We start from the raw sequence: 17,530 nt of genomic DNA on the forward strand, positions 1-17,530 counted from the left end.
CCATGTTCTCCTTTTTTTCCAGATCAGTGGAGCTTAGATTGGCTGTTCACATAAACTTTAAAAAAATCTACTCAAGGGCGCCTGGGTGGCTCAGTTGGTTAAGCGACTGCCTTCGGCTCAGGTCATGATCCTGGAGTCCCGGGATCGAGTCCCACATCGGGCTCCCTGCTCAGCAGGGAGTCTGCTTCTCCCCCGACCCTCCCCACTCTCATGCTCTCTCTATCTCATTCTCTCTCTCAAATAAATAAATAAAATCTTTAAAAATAATAATAAATAAATAAATAAATAAAAATAAAAAAAATCTACTCAAGTAAGAAGAAGGATAAGTTGCCTCAAAAACTTGATCAAGGGTTTCATACCTGGGTACTCATATTAAAGATAGCATATATGGACTACTCCCCAAAAGATAATCAAATGAAGGCTAAGACTCAAAACCAAGACCAGTGGACCCTTCCTTTCTTTTTCTAATTGAACACAGTGGCAAATACACAAAGTTGTCACATTTCAATGAGACAATTAGTAATTTGCTTCATTCTGGTTCCCATTCAACACACCAACTCCCAAAGTCTGTTTAAGTCCTTAGAATTTGTTTTAAGGAAAAGATTTCTTCCTTCTAGTTCAACCAACACGAAAGTCCTAGTGATAAGTTTTGCTCTTAAAGAAGCTATATTTGAATTTGGAAAATACCATGGAAGGCCCTCAAGTTTGTGGATCAACATTTCTCATTTCATATTATATTTATTGCTTGAAAGTCCTATTCTTTAACCATTAACATTTTTTAGATTTTTCAAGAAGGTATTTATAATCTTGAAAATTCTAGAAGACTTAGGTAGGTAAATTATACTCTAAGGAATAAAGAGAAGGCTCTGAGCAATAATACGTAAGTCCACATTGATTTCTTGAAACTATAATATCATAAGATTAGGATGAAAATTTTCCAGTTTAAAGATATTTTGAGTGGTTTCATTTCAGTCTCTAAATTCAAAGCCACCACCAGCTAGGATGGTTGCAGTATGTGTTGACAATGAGCTTGACAATACTGATTCACAGCATAGATATTAGAGGAGGGGGGATGTCACCAGCTAGCAATTTAATGTGGTCCCCAAAATAGTATCCTGTGGAATTTTAAATTAACTGCAGGATTAAATGTTACTGATTTGGGAAATCCCCATTTTCCAGCTCGTAGTTTGAACTGGGTCTATGGTCTCAGAAAGATTCACTCTCCCCTCTATCATTTAGTGGGTAAATTGTAATGAGTCAGAATTACAGTCTGGATTCCAGAAGGCCAGAAACCCATGTCCCAACTATTCATTAGTTGGAATGCGAAACATAAGGAGTAAGACACACTTCCTCGTGGACCCATCCTATTTGATCAGGGGTGGCTTCAAAGCCCAAATCCTCGGATTTAGTCTTGGGAGTTAACCTGGCCTTTCTTCCCTCACTCCCCAGTACACCACCAGGGGGCCCTGGGACACTTACAGTTTCTCATAATGACCAGTGAATAAACTGTGCCAAGGTACGCTTTGGTATGGCTGCCACTTCAGAGAAGGAGAACACTGGTCGACAGGCGTCATGTTCTGTCCCTCACTGTCGTAGTCTTGCACTTCGCTGCTGAAACTCCTACTTGTCACTGCAAAGAAATCGGTGTGTTAGATCCTTCCTCCAAGGCTGTTTTTCCTAGACTCACAGACAGTTGCATGGAGCAATTGAACTGGCCACGTATGACGTCCTCAGTAGCGTCTCCCCACTTCCAGTCAATGTGTTTCCAGTGAAGTCCACTCCAGCCAGAGGAGGGCACGGGGACCCAGGCTGGATCAGTTCAAGCACAGCATTCGCTACTCGCATCAACAATTGCATCAGGTTGACTCATGGCCCAATCCAATCCAAGCAGAGTGAATCTCAGCACTTCAGGGGACACAGGTTCAAAGATGCTGACTCTCTGCCACGAGCTTTAAACCCGTGAGATACATCCCCAAGGGTTGCTGGCACCACTTGGGGACATGAAGGAAAAGCCTGTCTGGAAATGAAGCCCGCACAGCAGAAGGCAGAGTTGAGGATGAAGGGCACCCCATTCTGATGGCATGATTTGAGTTCTGGGATCCAGTTCTAAACTCTTGGGTGACAGGAGCCAATAAATCCTCCAATTTTGTTTTTTTGTTTGTTTGTTTGCTTGCTTTTTGCTTAAGGCAGTTTGAGGTTTTGGGGGTTGGGGGGGTTTTGTCCTTTGTTTCTTTGTTTTTGTTTAATTGCAACCAATACATTCTAATCTGTTACAGGTCCCTCGTGGCACTAGCTTTCTGAACTTAGATGAGCTATTTATTCACTTAGTGTTACTTCCCTCAACTGCAAAATAGAAATTAAAACAGATGTCTTGCCCATCTTGCAATGTTATACAAGCAGAGAGATTATCATAGTACAAGTGAAAGCACTTTCCGAAGCTAACGCCAAGATAAAGCAGCAGAAAATGTCGTAAGTATGTGGTACTGACTATATGAAATTGCTACTTTTCTGTGTTAAAATAACAGCAATTTCACATGCGCAAGCTACTATTTTTGCATAATCCTTGCAAATTATCTTAATTTGAGTAGGCCTCCAAACCCTATGATTCAACCTTGGATAATCTTTATGTAAATTCTATTGGTACGTTTTCTGTTTCTCTTTTCTTTTAACTCCCTGACGTCAGGAGTGAAAGGGAAATGGTGGGTGTTCACAAGATCAGGAGCGGGCAGAGAGCAGCAACACAGAGATATGAGGTGAGCTCCTGGAGAGCGTGCACTTAGCTCACAGCTTGGAAACTGCAGGGTTTTCTTTCACTCGTCTAACTTCCTTTCTCTATACTTCCACTGAGGACTTCCTCAAACGAATAAATAACGGAGCTGCTTCGGATTGTCTTTGATCTCAAATGTCAAAGAAAATGTGTTTACCTTGGGGTATCCCTATTACATGTCACCTAAGCAAAACATCGATTTTTCCAGTTTTTGTAAACAACCATTTTGAAAAGATTTCTCAAAATCATGAAAAGCTTTTTCCCAGCTTAGAATACAGGAGGTCAGCAATGCAAGGGCCTCTCCATGCTGTCACTCCTCCAGAAGTTACCAGACCTAGAAACTTCTCAAAACAAACAAACAAACACCTTCCACGGTTCTCCCGCTTATACCAAATTCAGAGAAAGGAAGAAACCAGTTCTCCCATTTTTCCTTCCTCTGTCCTCCCGTGGAGAGAGGGTAAAGGAAGCTCAAGAGCTTGGGGTTTGGAATCAATGGGCCTGGGCTTGAGTCCCAGCTCGATGCTTACTAGCTATACCATCTAGGGAAATGGTTTCCGGTCTCGGGGCTTCAGTTTCTTCATCTACACAATGGGAGTAACAGTATGAAACCTCCCGGGGATGGTGAAGGGATTCAACAAGTTACATCTATAAGTGCTTGGCACAGTGTCTGTCACCAGGAAGGGTTTAAACAATGGCATGTTTCATTAACATTGGTGGCACTGTCATCACATGGACTAGTGTCAGCTCAGGTGACGCAGTTTTGTCTAAGAAGCCTTGCGAATACTTCTGTGCTTGGCCTCCATGGTAACGCTCTCTGATGTGAAATAACTAACACCAAGTGCCTGAGTGAATGTCAGCTCACTTGGGCCCTTTCCCACTCATGCATGGTGGCAAGGTCAAGGATAAGAGCAAGTCCTGCTTTTTCCCATTATAGCAGCAAAGGGGTGGGGCAGCCACTCCAACGGGACTGACATAGCCATGGCCTCCCTGGGAGCTGGAGATCAGCTGGTGAGATCCAGAGACCACAGGTCCACGCTGAAATTCCAGGCAAAAGCCTGAGCCCAATACTGGGACCTATTACTAGTCACACTAATAATGTCTACTACTCCTGTGTACTTCCTTATTTTATTTTTTTAAAAGATTTTATTTATTTATTTATTTGAGAGAGAAAGAGATCGGGAGAGCATAGACGGAGAGTGAGAAGGAGAAGCAGACTCCCCACTGAGCAGAGAGCCTGATAGGGACTTGATCCCAGGACCCTAGGATCATCCAAAAGCAGACTCTTTACCAAATGAGTCACCCAGGCACCCTCCTGTGTGGACCTCCCCAAGTGCGCCAAGACACTTGACATAGTTTCTCATCAACTCTTCAAGGTAAGGATGCCTTTTTTTTTTTTTCAATAAACTTTCTTTACTGAAGTATAATATACATAAAGAAGAATACACATTTCATTGGTACACAATTTGATACTTTCTAATAAAATGAATTATACTGGGTAACTATCACTGGGCCAAGAAATAGGACATGTCCACCACTCTAGAAGACACCCTCATGCCCTCTTCCAGCTACTACTTTCTCCTGCCCAAGACAAATCACTATTCTAAAATCTAATACCATAGAGGAGTTTATAGAAGTGGAATTATATGATATGTATTCTTATGTGTTAGCTTCTTTTCCCCAACATTATGTTTATGGGATTCCCTCATTACTGTTGCAAATGGCAGTCATTTCCTCATTTCCATTACTGTAGGAATATACAATTTATCCTGCCTTTGATGGTCATTTGGGTTATTTTCAGTTTGTGGTTATTATAAGTAACACTGCTATGGATATTTCTGTGTGTGTCTTTTAGTGGGTGTATGTACACATTTCTGCTAGGCATAATCCCAGCAGTGGAATTACTGGGTTATAGGATATGCATTAGTCGATGCAACCAGACTGATTATAGAGAGGTTATGAGGTCAGGATTCCTAATGTCATTTAACAAATGTGGAAATTGGGGCTCAACCACCTGAAATAACTTGCCCAGTGTCATAGCTATTAAGTGGAAGAGACGGGGTTCAAACCATCCTCTTCCCTTCATGCTACACTGAGGATGTCTTGAGAACATGTAGCAAAAGAGGAATAGAAGTGTGAAGGCAGGAAACTGACCAAGTTCCCACCTTTTGGAAAAACTCATAGCTTGCATTTTAATGTCTTTAAAAATATTCTTTTATACATTACTTTTAAAAAAAATCTTAGAAATGGGTGAAGTAGAAATTATGATTCTCATTTGATAATCAAGAAAAGTCACTCTCGGGGTGCCTCGGTGACGCAGTTGGTTAAGCATCTGACTCTCGGTTTCAGCTCAGGTGGTGACCTCAGGGTCCTGAGATCCAGCCACTCAGCATGGTTTCTGCTTGTCCCCCTCCCTCCCCTTCTGCGCACCACCCACTCCGTGCTCTCTCTCTCTCTCTCTCTCAATTTCTCTCATATAAATAAATAAATCTTAAAAAAAAAAGCCAATCCCAGAAAGTCCCTAGTTGCTGAGGAGATGAGACAAATACTTTTTCTGACTTTACAGTGTGAACTCAGCCAGTGCACCTCTCCCGGGGGCCAAAGACCACAACTCTGGGGTTGAAAAAACCCTTTTATTTTTGAGGTTCAAACCATATGAGTCCATGAACCCTCTTATATTTGGGGTTCAGATCAGATGGAAGCAGGAACGCTCTCATACATGGGGTCTAGACCATGTGGGGCTGGAAACAGCCAGCAGGAGTCTGCCCACCAGCTATTTTCTCTCTAAGCAAGATTTTACATCTGCCCACAGCAACCCAGTGATTCTACATTGTGAGCCTATAAATGGGAATCTTGGAACCTGTGGACAAAGTGAACTGCTTGGGAGAAGGTCACCAGAAAAGCCTTCCTGATTGATGTAGAACCTCTCCTCCCATCAAAATCCCTGCCCAATAAGACTAGCATAAGCTGCTCCTTCCTCCTCCCATGTACCATTTCCCCAGGACCTTTGTAAAAACCCTTGGCCTCTGCCACATCAAATATGACTTCTCTACTAGAAAACTGCTGAAAATATAAACTGTAATGAAAACATAGCATTTGGATTTTTGCCTCCCCAACCCCCCACCCCCACCCCCCCAGCCCTGGGAAGGTGTTCATTTACATTCTGGAACCATTGTCTGGAGCCAATTATTTTTAGTCAGCTTTTTAGTGACCTTTGTCCGAATAGGACTTAAGCAAGGGATTCAAGATTTCCTATCTGTTGAGACATTTCAGTTACTCTACCATGACTTTCTCTGGAGATGGTGAAAAATCAATGTCCTCTCCAGAGACAGGCAGCAGAAAATCATCACAGGATGGAGCTTAACCCTGAAATGGCCAAGACGATTTGAGCAGCAATCTGGTTTGATGAGGAAATGCTTGGAAGGTTTGGGTGGCTTGCCCAGTTCTCTCAGTGGGCTGGTGCATCTGTGGGAGAGGGAACAGATGGTTCCCTCATCTGGCTAGGAATTTACTCAGCCTTTTGTGTTTGAGAATCACATAGAAGCTGTGGGCTAGATGTAAGGATTCCTGAAGAAATTAGAGTACGCTCACATAGGAAGCTGGATGGTGAGCTCTACATTATCCAGAAAGGAGACTTTAATTAGCATTTTCTGTTTCAAGGGTTGAATAAGAAAAAAACCAAGCAACTGTTGGCCAGGGTGGATCCATGCAAAAGAAAAGGAGGCAGTGAGAGGTTTGGTTCATGCGAGGGCTGGATGCCTGGATGCAGTTCCACCTCAGCACTCCCAGGGGGCGGCACGTGTGGGCCTTGGCTGAAGGACCTTCCAGCCTATGCTGGAGCTGAGGCCAGACATCCCTGAAAGGACCAGCAGGCTCCACAGGCAAGCACAGAGGACCAGCTCTAATCGTGAGGCTGTGAAAGACAAAGGCAGCAACTCAAGCAGGCGAGGAAGCCACCAGCATCCTTTCAGGGCAGTAGAAAGCCCTGGAGTTTGGGGACAATAGTGGGAAGGGAGCTCCAAAACAGAAATCTTGAACGCCCTGCCAGCTGATGCAGGGTAATAAATGAGATGTACCCTGAATCTGGGCTGCTATTCACACTGCCTACATCTGATTATTTACAGCAGCTAATAGAGGAGGCATGGAGTATTATCCTTTTGCCTAGTAAGTGCCATAGCATTTATTCTGAAAGTTCAAGGCTGCAGACTCCAAAACCCCAATTTGTTCACAACTTGAAGAGGTCTCTAAGCTCAAAACATGATGTGTCACCTGTTACATAAGACCAAAAATAAGGTAGTCTGACCCCTTGGGCATTATATGATTCTGCTGAAAGACTTCTAAAATGATCTTACAAAGTCTTTTTTTTTTTTTTTTTTTTTTTTTTTTTTTTTTTAAGATTTTTTATTTATTTATTTGAGAGAGCGAGAATGAGAGAGAGTACATGAGAGGGGGGAGGGTCAGAGAGAGAAGCAGGCTCCTCGCCGAGCAGGGAGCCCGATGCGGGACTCGATCCCGGGACTCCAGGATCATGACCCGAGCCGAAGGCAGTCGCTTAACCAACTGAGCCACCCAGGCGCCCCTGATCTTACAAAGTCTTAAAGATCTACTTGGAACCTGCTAACTTGAAGCGACTGCTAGGGGAGCTCAACTCTCTACCTTTCTGTTCCACTGGAGAAATCCTCCAAAGTCTGCTTCCATGAGCCGGCAGCCTGAGTAGCACTGGGAGTTTGTTAGCAGCGCAGAACCGCAGGCCCCATCTCAGGCTTACTGAATCAGAACCTGCATTTTACCTAGATCCCTATTTTATCTGTGTGCACCCTCAAGTTGAGAAGGATTGCAACAGACAAAGCAATAGCACAACAGCAGGCTCTTGAACGTGCTGCCACGTTGCAAGCTTCCACTGGCCTGGAGCCTGTGTCCTCTGAGACACATTGCCCCTAAAATCGAAAGGACCAGCATTTCACCTCCACCAGCGAGAGAGAGAGAGAGAGAGAGAGAATGGTGTCTCTTCCTAGGAGCATCTGCATGACTCCCTAAGACTGCATGAAACAATATGTCAAGAGGAAAGAAATAAACTCCCAGGGCTTACCCTTGCCCATCTATGAAAGTGAAAATAATTTTGCAGGGCTACTACAAGGCTGGTCAAAATCCCTGACTTAATGGTGAAAGCAGTGACTGGCCCCAGGTTGGCTCACTTGGTCTGGAGTGATGGGCCCACATGTGGCAGTCCACAGAGTCCTCCAGCGTCTGTGTGCACTTTCTCTTCTTGGTTGGTGGCAATGAGGCTCTAGAATCAAGAACCCAAAATGAAGGTTAGATGTTTTTGCTCTCCATGTTACATTAAATCAGATTCAGTTTCCCAGGTCTCTGCTCTCGGCCTTCTTAAGACTTATTGCTGTTGGTTGAGACTCCTTGAGGCCTACTAGTCTGCAATACTACTAGGTTGTACATGAGCGGACAGGACAAGCTCCTATTCCATGAGCCCTACTGGTCTGAAACTTAGCTTTCCAATATCCAATAGACCTGAGATTCACCTACTTGAAAAATAAACTGACAATATTTCCAAAGGCAGAAGACTCACTGAGACAGAGAAGATACGAACTTAAAATATAGTATATACATATATAAAATAGAAGTATGTAAAATACGTATACATTTTACCCCTGAAATTTTTTTCACATGGAATTTTACCACAATTTTTGAGGACCTTTAATCTTTCTGCCATTCTTTAGATTCAGAAGGAGGAATGAAAGAGAAGAGGAGAAGAGGAAGGAAAACAGAAAAAAAGAAGAATATTAATGCTTAATCAACAAGTATTCTTCTGAGAGCTCATTCACAAATTACTTGCGTATTCTAGCTGAGGCTGCAAATGCAAACAGTGCTTTCTCCATCACTCAGAATGTCCCCATATATTTCTGACATTTTAACTTTCCATTGAATGAGGACTTTGGGTTTAGTGAGCTTTTAATTCAAAGACCGTCCAGAGCCGAGAGCACTGGGGCCTTGCCGTGTTGGATATATGTCTCAACACCGCCATCTCCTGGACAGAACGCCACTGTTCATGCTTTACTGGCACCACGGGGGGTGCTGGCTGCTCTGGGGTCTTTCGTAACTAAATATCTTGCCCTTTACCCAGGGCTGTGGCACAGAGGCTGCTGCTGGTAAGGACGGCTTATCCCCAGATGGGAGGACACGCATCGGTCCGGGGGGGTCGTAAGATGCCTGGTGTCTGGGTAGCAGTTGCGAAAGCTGCCGTGGCTGTGGGCAGAGCCCCTCATTTCACACGAGCTCTGTGGCAGGTGTGCAGGGAGCGTCCCAGGAGCAGCTGCCGAGTGGAGAAAAGTAGCAGGAGTCCTCCCGGCTGCGGGTCTCACGGCCGGGCAGCATGCACCTGGGGGAACACACAGGTGAGAAGGGCTCTTTCTGACCAGCCAGTGTCCAAGAAGAGGGGCACGGCAGGGTGTGCGGCAGGCAGAGTGCACTCACCTTTGGTCTGTGGAGGAGAACAGGAGTCTGATGCCGAGTAGGGTGGAGTATCTGGGAGCTGCTGCTGCCTGAGGATTAGAGACATACATTGCTTTTGGTGTGACCTGTTCCGTCATTATAGCTTTGTCACAAATGGGAGACTGCTGTGGGTACAACACACACAGTGCACCATGGGGGCCAAGACCACCAGATCAAGCCTAGTGTTGTGTGTCAAGTAAATAGGCTTTGAGGCAGACCAAACTGGGTTTGGGGCCTGGCTCTTCCACTTCCTAGATGTGTATCCATGAACAAGACTTCACTCTCTCCAGGCCTCCGCTTCCTCACCTACAACATGGGAGTAACCATCATGCCTTCCTCCTAGCATCATTGTGAGAATTAAATGAGATACTGTGTATAAAACCCATAAAATAATGCCCGCAGAGTGCAAGCTCAGTTATAGTTTATATACATACACATAAACATGTATATAGTTTATTATAGTTTAATTAAAAGCATTGTTGCTTCTTAACGTTTTCAAAGCACTTACACCAGAGAGATGGTTGTGCACACTGTTTGGGCTAAAGCCTTATAAAATGTCACCACCAAAGCAATGGTTTTCCATCTGTACACTGGGAAATCCCAAAGCTCTTGGAATGAGCTCAGTGGTTTTACAAAAGAAAAAATTTAAATGCCTGGGGGAAAAAATTCATAACTTTCCTGTTTTATATATTGAGGTGCAAGTAAAATTTCATTTAAGAAAAAATGAGTACCACTAAAAAAGTGTGAAATTTTCTGTTCCAAAAAATCTGCTCCTTATGGCTCGGAAACTCCATGATTCTAAGGCATTCATTAGCACTACCACCCTCTACTTGATTCTCCTGCTGGAGAGTAAGCGATCATGTTTTTCTTGATTGATTATGATTTTAACCTCATACAATGAAAAGTCTTTTTTTGTTGTTTACTAGAAAAGTTAGGTTTTCTCCTCAAATTGGCCCTTTATAATTCATTCACTCTTTATGAATAAAGGAAGAGAAAACCTTCCTCCAACAATGCCACCTTCCTCCAAAAACACCACCAAAAATGAAAGTAAAGGAATAAAGAGGCATAAAAGGACATAGAGTACATGTGCAGAGCACACAACAGACTATATTTTAATAACACTGTGGCAGACAGAAGTAGGATGGATGGTAACTGAATTAACAGAATGGAAAAAGCAAAAACAAGACTGCCTGGAGATGGCAGAAGCGACACAGCCAATAAGAAACTATCCAATTTTAATACAACTCCCGAAAAGCCCAAGACATTGGAGTCACCAGGAACCTCTGAATCCAGGAGTAAGGTGGAGCTGAAAACAAAAGACTCAACTGATTTGATTAAGGAGGGGCGCCTGGGTGGCTCAGTCAGTTAAGCTTCTGCCTTCAGCTCAGGTCATGATCCCAGGGGCCTGGGATCGAGTCCCGCATAGGGCTCCCTGCTCTGCAGGAAGCCCGCTTCTCCCTTTCCCACTCCCCCTGCTTGTGTTCCCTCTCATGCTCTCTGTCAAATAAATAAATAAAATCTTAAAAAAAAAAAAAAGAAAGAAAGAAAGTCTGATTAAGGAACAGTTAGACCTTTAGATTAGCTTCTTCAACCTGTACAACCCTACAACTACCTCCATCACTCCAACGGAAGTTAGAAAGGTTTACTCTCTGGAGAAACAGATTCCAGGGAGATGTAAAGCTACTGAGCTAAAAATGGAAGGATTCATTAGAAGTCCAAATGCTGAACCTCGAGGCCCTTCCTCAATTTGACTTTGCAGGCATCCAAGCAGATTTCCTACAGTAAGAAATTGGAAGATTGTTCCCCAGAAAAATTGAATGTCCTCAAGGGGAAAAATAAGATTTTGAAGTTACCCCCCAAAATGGCCAATCCTTGCTTAACCACTCTATGATGAGACTCATCCTCTGAGAATAATGGTTTGCATACAGAACATCTTAAACAGGAACAAAAGATGAAGGACCAGATATTTCCAGAAACCTTGAACATTAAAGACAAAGAACAAACAACTAGATAAAGAAGGGATGCCAAAAAACCCCACAAAGAGCTCCTCTGCTTCTGATATCACTGGTAAGCTCCTACCAGATTTGACATTTTCATACTGTGAACTCTGCAAAATTAAAAAAAAATAAAATCTGCCTAAAAATACTGGAAAGTGGACAAAAGCAAGAAGGTTCTGGGGGGACACTGAAACTTGGATGAAGGTATTAGCATAAGGTGAGTTACCTGTTTACAACTTTTAGCCTCAGGGCCAGTTGAAAGCAGAACCACAAAACAGCTAAAACTCCAATAGAAACACACTAACTTTCTGACCTGAAGAACCAGAGAACAGAGTTTGGGACAAACAGCTGCTTAAAGTGAAAGGGGAATCTTGGGAAAAAGATATTCAGAGAGGGGAACCCTAGATTCTGTGTAAAAACTCGGGGCCAAGAGTCTGACTCCCAAGCCATCAATGTATATGGGGCTGACAGCACACAGTCCAACCAAAAAAAAAACCCAAAAAAACAAAACCCAAAAAACAAAAAAGCAAGATGAACAAACAAACAGAACTGAAATAAAATTTGAGCTACTGCCCAAGAGACAGAGTTTATAATTTGAGTTTAAGGAAAGTAACTGCCTGGTAAAACAGAAGTATATATATTCTTCAGAGAAAAGTAAAAAAAAATCCAGACATTCACAATGTCCAGAATACAACTAAGGATTACTCAACAAATGAAGAAGCAGAAAAATATGGCCTACCCTTGAGGAAAAGAACAATTAGTGGACACCAACCCAGAGATGATCCAGATATTGGGTTAGTAGATAAATCTAGATTTTAGCTGCAGCTATTATAAAAACAGCTGCTGTAACTAAGTCTAATGGAGTAGAGGATAATGTGTTTGGAAAGAATAAAAAATACAAAATCTCAGCAAAAAATAGAAACTAGAAAAGAACTTAATGGAAATTCTAGAACTGAAAAAAAAATTAGAAATGAAAATAAAAATAGAAAATGAAAAAACCACTGGGTGGTGTAACAGAACTTGAAGACAAATCAATAGGTATAATCCAGTCTAAAGAACAGAGAGGGAAAAATGAATATAAAAAGAGGGAGAGAAAGAGAGATTTGTGAACCGTGGAGAGGATGTAACAGAAAAATAATTAAAGATATAATGACCAAAACCTTCCCAAATTTAGTAAAAGACATAAATTTATAGGTTCAAGAAGCTCAGCAAATCCTAAGTAAGATAAATATAGAGAAAATCACACCTAAGTCATTAGAGTCAAATCAGCAAAAATAAAGAAAAATTTTCAAACTAACCAAAGAAAAACAACATATTGCATGTAAGATAATAGTGGTTCAAATGACCAATGACTTCTCATCAAAATCTCCAGAGGTAAGAAGACAGTGCAACAATATCTTTAAAGTGCTAGTGAAAATCAAAACTGACAATTTATAATTTCATATCTGATGAAGATATCTTTAAGAATAAAAGCAAAATAAAGACATTGTCAGATTTAAAAAAATTTTAAGTGAAACCATAAATAGACATGCACAATAAGAAATATTAAAGACATTATTTAGCCTAAAAGACATTATTTAGGCTAAATGGAAATGATATCAGAGGAAAACTTGAAACTTTAGGAAGGAATGTAGAGAATAAAAAATTGTATATATGTGAATGCAAATTGGGTTTTTTTCTTAATTTCTTTAAAATACATAGGACTGTTTAAAGCAAAAAATGTGAAATTATCTCGTAGCATTTATAATGTATGAAGGTGTAATATTTATGACAGCTATAGAACAGAGGGAGTGGGGGATAAAATAGAATTATACAACTGAAGGTTTCTACATTTTACATAAAGTATACAATATTAATTCATTAAATCTAAGTAGACTGTAAAAAGTTAAATGATGCAAAGAGGTACAGCTAAAGTCAGTAGATAAAATGGAATTCTAAAATTATTCAAATAATTCAAAATAAAGTAAAAAGGAGTTACAAAGAAGAAATAGGATAAAAAGAAGACAAATAATATAATGGCAGAATTAAATACATTATCAATGATTACATTAAATGTTAATGGACTAAAACTCCAATAAAAGGCAGAGATTGTAAGAATGGATTTTTAAAAATAAGACCAACTATACATTGCCTGCAAGAAACACTTTATATATAAAGACTCAGATAAGTTGAAAACTAATGGAGAAAAAAGGTATTAGCAGGCAGAAGTGATTTCATGAATAATAGGTAAAATAGGGCGCCTGGGTGGCTCAGTCATCAAGCGTCTGCCTTCGGCTCGGGTCATGATCCCAGGGTCCTGGGATCGAACCCCGCATAGGGCTCCCTGCTCCACGGGAGGCCTGCTTCTCCCTCTCCTACTCCCCCTGCTTGTGTTCCCTCTCTCACTCTCTCTCTCTGTCAAATAAATAAATAAAATCTTAAAAAAAAAAATAGGTAAAATAGACTTCAAAATAAAGAGTATTACTAAAAATAAAGAGGCTCATTCCATAGTAATAGTCCTTTCATTAAGAAGGCATAGCAATCATGATTGTTTATATATCAAATAACAGAACTTCAAAATACATGAAGCAGAACTGACAGAATTAAAAGGAGAAATAAATAATTGTATGGTCCTAGTTGGAGATTTTAACATCCCTCTTTCATCAATTGATAGAACAAAATAGGTAGTACAAATTGACAGAATAAAAAAGTCAGTAACGACAAAGATCACCTGAGAAATTAAGAAGAAAAGGAACTGATGTGTTTTAATACTGAGAAGAATTTTGCAGTTCCCTTCAGAGAATTTGAGGGAAGAATTAATGACAGTTACATTCAAAGCCAAGAAAATCATGAAAAGAAGGCTATGGTTCAAGAAAAACAGTAAGATCAAGAAAGAAAATATAATCATAATAAATTGTATGAGAATACATAATGATAATAATGTAAGCCCTGGATACTGACCTAAGCAAAAATTTTTCTAGAACTTTATGATATTGGGAGGCTGGTGCTAGAAGTGGGTGTCAGATGTAGTTTAAGAAAGTTAAATCCTCCCTAAAGATGATATTAAGTTCTTAAAATAGATAAAGTAGGAAGAGCATAAAACACCATTTAGATATAAAGTGGTAGAAATATCTAAAATAGTTGAAAAGTATCTGCCTCTGGAAGAGGCAAACTGAGGAACATGGGGAAGACTGAGGCAGAGGATTGCTGGTTTTCATTATAAGCCATACACACACAGTACCATTTGACTTCTTAAATTCTGCACAAGTATCACTTCTATAGATCTACAAATTAAATTTTGTGATTGACTCTGTGATCTTACAATTCCACATTCAAGATTCTAGGCAGTTATTTACCTTTACATTAGTGGCACCACTGGAATACAGTAATGTTAAAATCTAAAAATCACAAGTAAATTATCAACTCACTCGAGAAATATGGCATGGCATATTGTATACAGGAATGCATGCATGGAGAATCAAAGGTCCCTTTGTGGAGTGGCAGCAACATGTAGTGATGGTTTAAAAATGACGATTTTGAAAACTTTTTTAAAGATTTATTTATTTTAGAGAAAGTGCATGAGCAGGGGGAAGGGCAAAGGGAGGGGAAGAGAAATCCTCAAGCACACTTCCTGCTGAGCACAGAACCCAATGCAGGGCTTGATCCCAGGACCTGAGATCATGACCTGAGCCAAAATCAGGAGTCAGATGCTAAAGTGACTGAACCACCCAGGCATCCCAAGATTTTGAAATTTTTAATGCTTTCCTTGCAGTTTACTCTCCTTTGCAAAACTCACCACACCTATTCCTTTATTTTATTGAATTCCATGCTCACTGCATTTTCTAGTATTGAGAAAAATTTTGCAGTTCTTTTCAGAGAATTTGAAGGAAGAATAAGTGAGAGCTACCTTTGAAACTGAGCAAATTGTTAAAACAAAGGCAATAATTAACTTTAAGAAAAACACTGTTGTTTGGGACGGTTTATGAGCAGCTAATCTCCTCATTACTCACAATCACATCAGGAATCCCAGTCATGCATATTAGACTGTTTTTGGTCTTCGTGCTCTGAATTTGCCTATTATGCCAAAGGGATTTCCATGAAGTAGACCTGGAAAGTAACAGAACCATGGGTCACTCCTTGAGTGGCCATCTGTCTCTCCCTTCTGTAGGAAATAGTTGTAATAATCAACAGAGTCTTAGCTACTGATAAAAAATGAATAATTTGCCTTCTAAACCTCCTCCTCTCAGATATATAACTTGTTACTGTGTTTGGGAGGATAAACGGATAAATATGGTCTCCTGGGGGTTGAATGCCATGCAACCAAAAGAGGGAATGCCAAATAGACTCTTCTTTCCAGCTGGTTAAGTTATATGTATATCCATGACAGCTGCATGCTATGCCCAAAGCAGCCAATATTTCTTTCAGATAGTATTCAGGCTTGACCAAGTTGTAGTTGAGTGCCTACTACATGCTTATGACTATACTAGGCACTGTGTAGGACATACAGTATTAAGACATGGACTTCATGTGAATACCCAACTGCGACTACTCACAATTCAACAGTCCAATCCCGAGTTTTCTTTGATGACTCCCCCAGTGCCTTCATACACCAATTGTGCCTTCTCTAAAGCTCTATTGCACAGTGAGCTCAACTTAGCACAGTGCTTGGTATAGAGTTGGTACTTAATAAATATGAATTACTGCTTTTTTTTATACTACATATGGCCATAAGTATGTTATATATATAAATTCATATATTAAAAGATGGCTTTCTGACCATCCAATCTAAAATAATAGCCTTCCCCCACCCCTCTTCCTACTCCCTTACTTTATTTTTCTTCATCTTACTGAATGACTTTATACTATATGCCATTGTCTTTTTCTTCCCACTAGAGCGGCATGACAGCAATGGAGTACCAAGAGTAGAGGGATGGGAGCGTCTCACCCCAGCAGCAGGCAATAAGGAAATGCATTGTCCGTTGGGAATTTAAAAACAATACTTACACCTACAAAAAGTCAGTGTGCTTTTATTCTCACCATGCACCACCAACTCAGAGAAAAATGCTTGGGTCAGGGCAGGCTGCTTCCCACCACACTGCCCTTGGTAAACTAATAGCAGGGATTTAATCTGTTTTGTTCACTGTTTTACTCCCTCTCCCAATTATAGACATAGTTGTTATTGAAAATAATTTCTCCAATTTTTCATGTAAGTGATTTATCCCTCCTGCATGGACATTTACATTAAGAACATATCTTAATACTGTGTTGTGTGTGTCCTGCACAGTGTCCCAGTGGTGAGCATGTTGTAGACACACAATAAATACTTGATCAAGCTTGGTTAGGGTTTGTACCCACCACCTGGAAGTTGGGGTGAGAAAGGGCCTTGGCAGAAACGTTGTCAGTGGATAACATAGCCCAAGAAAACAATTTCATGACAGGGCAGAGGAAGCAAGATGCCACCCCACCCCTCCAGTCCTTTATTGGCAAACTGCAAGGACCCTGAGCTTCCCACCACCACTCCTCTCTGTTGCTTTAGAAATAGATAAACCTTTGAACCCACCCTGGTCCAAGCACCGAGCTCACCCTTTTCATGTGTTATCTCATCTAATCTCAACCACCATCATGGGGAAAGGTACTACTATTGTCCCTATTCCACAGGCAATGGAACTAAGGCTTGAGGAGGTTATATAACTTAACCAAGATTATTCATCTGGCAACTAGTTAAGCTGAAATCAAGTGGTCTACCACCAGAGTTAATGCTCTAAAACACATGATGATTTAAACAGACTCTCCTAATCAAATTAATTACTATAGGTAATTTTCCACAAATATCTTTAGAACCAAGATGTCGCCGATAATGTTTCAGCCCAGGATTCTGTTTAGCCTTCCTCCTACTGCATCAGTTTGAACCCAGAAGCCAAACTGGTCAATGAACTCACACAGCCTTTAACAAGCTCTTCTCGCAGAACTACGCATGTTACCTCACCCCTTTCACAACACCACAGTAAAGAGCTTATCAGCCCCACCCCATTGATGGCAGAACTAAAGCGTGCAGCTGGTCATTGACTCCTAGCCCATTTTGATGTCCAACCCCAATAAGCCAAGTCCTAAGTAAAACCCAGAATAAGCTCCACTATTAGAAAGAAATAAAATAAAACCTGCAGTTGATTCCTCATGGACCTAATGTGTCTTTAAGGTCTGCCTCCTGTGAAGTCACCCATTCAGACCTGTGAATAGGTGTCACCTCAGTGCCCTCATCTAGTTCCCTCTTACTCCATAGGTAGGA

At 41.1% G+C, this 17,530-nt stretch overlaps 1 protein-coding gene across 1 annotated transcript in view; it reads right to left on the reverse strand.

Annotated features, from left to right (window-relative positions):
* Positions 1-17,530, reverse strand: part of MYRFL (myelin regulatory factor like) — a 113,769-nt gene that overhangs the window by 60,554 nt on the left and 35,685 nt on the right. Inside the window, exons 3-6 of the mRNA XM_021678543.1 lie at positions 9,251-9,318; positions 8,897-9,155; positions 7,960-8,051; positions 1,480-1,630 (exon numbers count right to left, since the gene is read on the reverse strand). Of these exons, the coding sequence (XP_021534218.1) occupies positions 1,480-1,630; positions 7,960-8,051; positions 8,897-9,155; positions 9,251-9,318 (570 nt within the window). The remainder of the gene's footprint in view (positions 1-1,479; positions 1,631-7,959; positions 8,052-8,896; positions 9,156-9,250; positions 9,319-17,530) is intronic.

Source organism: Neomonachus schauinslandi, chromosome 5 (genome assembly GCF_002201575.2).
Source record: "Neomonachus schauinslandi chromosome 5, ASM220157v2, whole genome shotgun sequence".
Classification (NCBI taxonomy): domain Eukaryota; kingdom Metazoa; phylum Chordata; class Mammalia; order Carnivora; family Phocidae; genus Neomonachus; species Neomonachus schauinslandi.